At 60.2% G+C, this 2,983-nt stretch overlaps 2 protein-coding genes across 2 annotated transcripts; both read right to left on the bottom strand.

Annotated features, from left to right (window-relative positions):
- Window positions 1-138: 138 nt before the first annotated feature.
- On the bottom strand, window positions 139-1,789 carry ACA1_221210 (uncharacterized protein; the record flags this gene model as incomplete). The annotated part of the gene is made up of 5 exons (XM_004337295.1): window positions 139-263; window positions 356-443; window positions 511-594; window positions 666-752; window positions 830-1,789. 5 exons carry the CDS (start codon window positions 1,787-1,789, stop codon window positions 139-141), a joined length of 1,344 nt encoding a protein of 447 aa, XP_004337343.1.
- Window positions 1,790-2,099: 310 nt separating this feature from the next.
- On the bottom strand, window positions 2,100-2,913 carry ACA1_221200 (uncharacterized protein; the record flags this gene model as incomplete). The annotated part of the gene is made up of 2 exons (XM_004337294.1): window positions 2,100-2,311; window positions 2,502-2,913. 2 exons carry the CDS (start codon window positions 2,911-2,913, stop codon window positions 2,100-2,102), a joined length of 624 nt encoding a protein of 207 aa, XP_004337342.1.
- Between the last annotated feature and the right edge of the window lie 70 nt (window positions 2,914-2,983).

Raw genomic sequence — 2,983 nt, 5'->3', positions numbered from 1 at the left:
GGCGCTCCTTTATTCACAGTTACACACAACCCAATCGGAGTTGCGTGTCCCGCCAGCGACCTTCGGCTGCCAATTCTTCTTCACCAACCACTAACGCTGCTCCTCGCAGAAGGTCATCAACCTGAAAGAAGGCAGCGATCAGTACACCTTCTCCGCTCTCCCCAATCGCAGCCATGCGAGGAAGAGGTACCGCTTGACGGTCTGCAGGAGCTCCATCGTTTCGGCCCGCAGCGTCGGTTCAGTCGTTGGCCAGGGTGCGTTGCCTTTGGTATGGCAACAGAACGAAGGAATGTGTTGCGTAAGTGGGGCCGGCACAGAGCGGCCAGACGGATGAAGAAGGTGTGTGGCGCGGTACCGATCGTGAGCGAGAAATACTTCTCGTTGGCGTCGCGGTACTGGCCCTTCATCAGGTGCGACTTGACCTCCCACAGGCTCGTCACCACCTGGCACACCGATATCGGTGGTGGCGGTTAAGTGCAGTCGGCGCCTCGGCATCAGATGCGCACGTACCAGTCTTGGTAGCCGGCGAGAGCGGAGCAGCTGGAAGAGGCGGCTGCACCCGATCTCGGTGTCGTGCACCAACTTGACCACGTCCTGCGAGGCATACGACGCCCCATGCATCAGCGTCCGTGAGGACCGAGTGCCGTCGCGCGCGTTGTGCGTACCTCGCCGGAATGAGGGTGGCCGCCATTCCGAACGTGGCGCGTCATGAGGCCCACGACTCCCTCGAAGAACTGTCTCACCTCTTCCTCCTGGCCATGTTGCAATGACAACTATCTTTAGGCGGATGTGAGGTGGTGTGTCGTGTGTGTAGGCGCAAGAGGGAAACCTTGGTTCCAGTGCCTCTCTGTGCGTGCATGCGCTCCACGAACGCGTGATAAGCAGACCGCGTGGTTTCGGTGCGCTCAACGCCACTGGTCCCGACGTCCACCAGCCCTTCTCCATCGTCGTCGTCATCATCGTCAACGGCATCGTCCGCCTCCACGAGTAGCGCCTCTTCCTGCTTCGCCGCCGCCCGCACCTCGATACCGCTCTGCGGCACATAGATGAAGGACGACGCGTCCGCCGCGGTCGGCGGTGGTTGTCGCTCGTGTTTCTCCTTTTCCTTCCGTTCCTGCATTCGTCTCTTCTTCTTCAGCTTCCTCCGCTTGTTCTTCGATGGCCGCACACCGCCTTCGCTTCCCTCGGGCTCCTCTGGACTCGTCGTTCTCTTCTCCTCTTCTCCCTCCGTCGCATCGTTCGACGGCGCGAGCCGCCGGAGCAGCAGCTGTTGCCGCTTGCGCTTGCGCCTTTCCTCCTTTCTTCGCTTTCTCTTCTCTTCCCCTGCGCCCGGCTCGCCCGCCGCCGCTCTCTCCTCCCCGCTGTCGCTGTCGCTTTCGCTTTCGTCCCGCCTTCGCTCCTCCCGTGCTTCGCTCTTCTCTTCGCCGACCGAGTGCTCTGCTTGCTCGGCATCGCTCATGTTTGCCTTCTTCTTCTCCCGCTCCTCCTGCTTCTGGCGCGCTTGGCGCTGTCGTAGGCCCGAGAACCAGTCTACCGTCTCCTCGGGCGCCAAGGCCTTGTTGTCATCGTCATCGCTGCTGCTGAGCACCACAGGGAGATCCAGGTACCGAAAGGGCTGCTTCTTCTTCTTCCGCTCCTCACGGTGCTGCTGCTGCTCGTCGTGCTCTGTTGCATCCGTTGCACGCAACTTCTCTTCGTCCCGAGTTTGAGGGCGAGCACCATCGTCGTCGTCGGAGCTCGTGAGCTCCGCCCAGCGATCCAGCGCACTGCAGCCCCTGCGCGCCGCCATCTCCTACTTCCACTTTTTTTGCGTCTCGTCAGCTACACCCAGCGGGGGGGGGGAGCTCGTCAGTAGCGAGGCGAGTGAGTGTACCACCTGCGGCACTGCGATCGGAAGCACCAATGGGAAAGGCAGACAAATAGCACTCTACTCCACACTGTCGCGCTGCTGTGGTTCACACAGGCAAGGCTCAAGAAATACGTAGTTATAAATTAATAAATAGAGATTCTGCAAGAAAATCCATAAATAAAAAGGACGGACAGGCTGAAAGAACGAAGAGAGATGATATAGTTTCCTCATGGGAACAGTGTGCGCCTCATTACGGGCAGATCTGGCCGACAAAGAAGCCATAGCTGCCGCACGCTTTGTCGACGCCTCGATTGACGGACGGGCAGAAGTAGTGCGTCATCAGGAAGAACAGCATGCCCAGCGGTATCAGTAAGCTCCACAGCGTCCAGAACACGCAGATGATGACCATGTCCACGCACAGGAGCAACAGCACGAGCGCCACGAAGATCGGAAAGATCGACCCTGCATGTGTGACACACCACACACCACACACCACACACCACACACCACACACCACACACCACACACCACACACCACACACCACACACCACACACCACACACCACACACCACACACCACACACCACACGGTTTGATGATGGTGAGCCCTCTGTCTTCTAAAACGAAGAAGGAGAAAGAAGGAAGGCGGTACCGCAGATAGTGCGCGAGTACCAGTTGCTCCACGTGCCGAACGAGCCCTGGCACGTCACTGTCGTCGTCGGAAAGAACAGCAGACAGCCGGGGCCGCTGCAGTCGTCGGCCATCTTGCACACGCCGCACTCGGCGCACTCCCACACACAGCAGCCCCGTTTGCCCGTTGGTCGGTCCGCGCAGCATTCGCAATCGCTGCCGTCATCATCCTGGTGCTGGTTCGCGGGGGCCGCCGCGGCCGCGTAGAGCGGACTTGGCGAGGAGGACAAGGACGTTGCTGCCGTCGCCTGGGCGAAAGTGCGCCCGGCCGGCAGGTCGTCTTCGGCATGGAAGGACGGCGCCGACGACGCCGACGAATCTGATGCTGACGACGCCGACGAATCGAGCCCAACTGGCGGCGCTGTGCACACCATCACCGCCAACGAAGGAAGGGTCAGAAGAGACACACAATGAGGCTACAGGGCAGCGTACCGGAGGGCTTGA

Source organism: Acanthamoeba castellanii (genome assembly GCF_000313135.1).
Source record: "Acanthamoeba castellanii str. Neff unplaced genomic scaffold scf7180000084758, whole genome shotgun sequence".
In the NCBI taxonomy this organism is placed as follows: Eukaryota; Discosea; order Longamoebia; family Acanthamoebidae; genus Acanthamoeba; species Acanthamoeba castellanii.
This window is presented reverse-complemented; position numbering and strand designations above follow the sequence as displayed.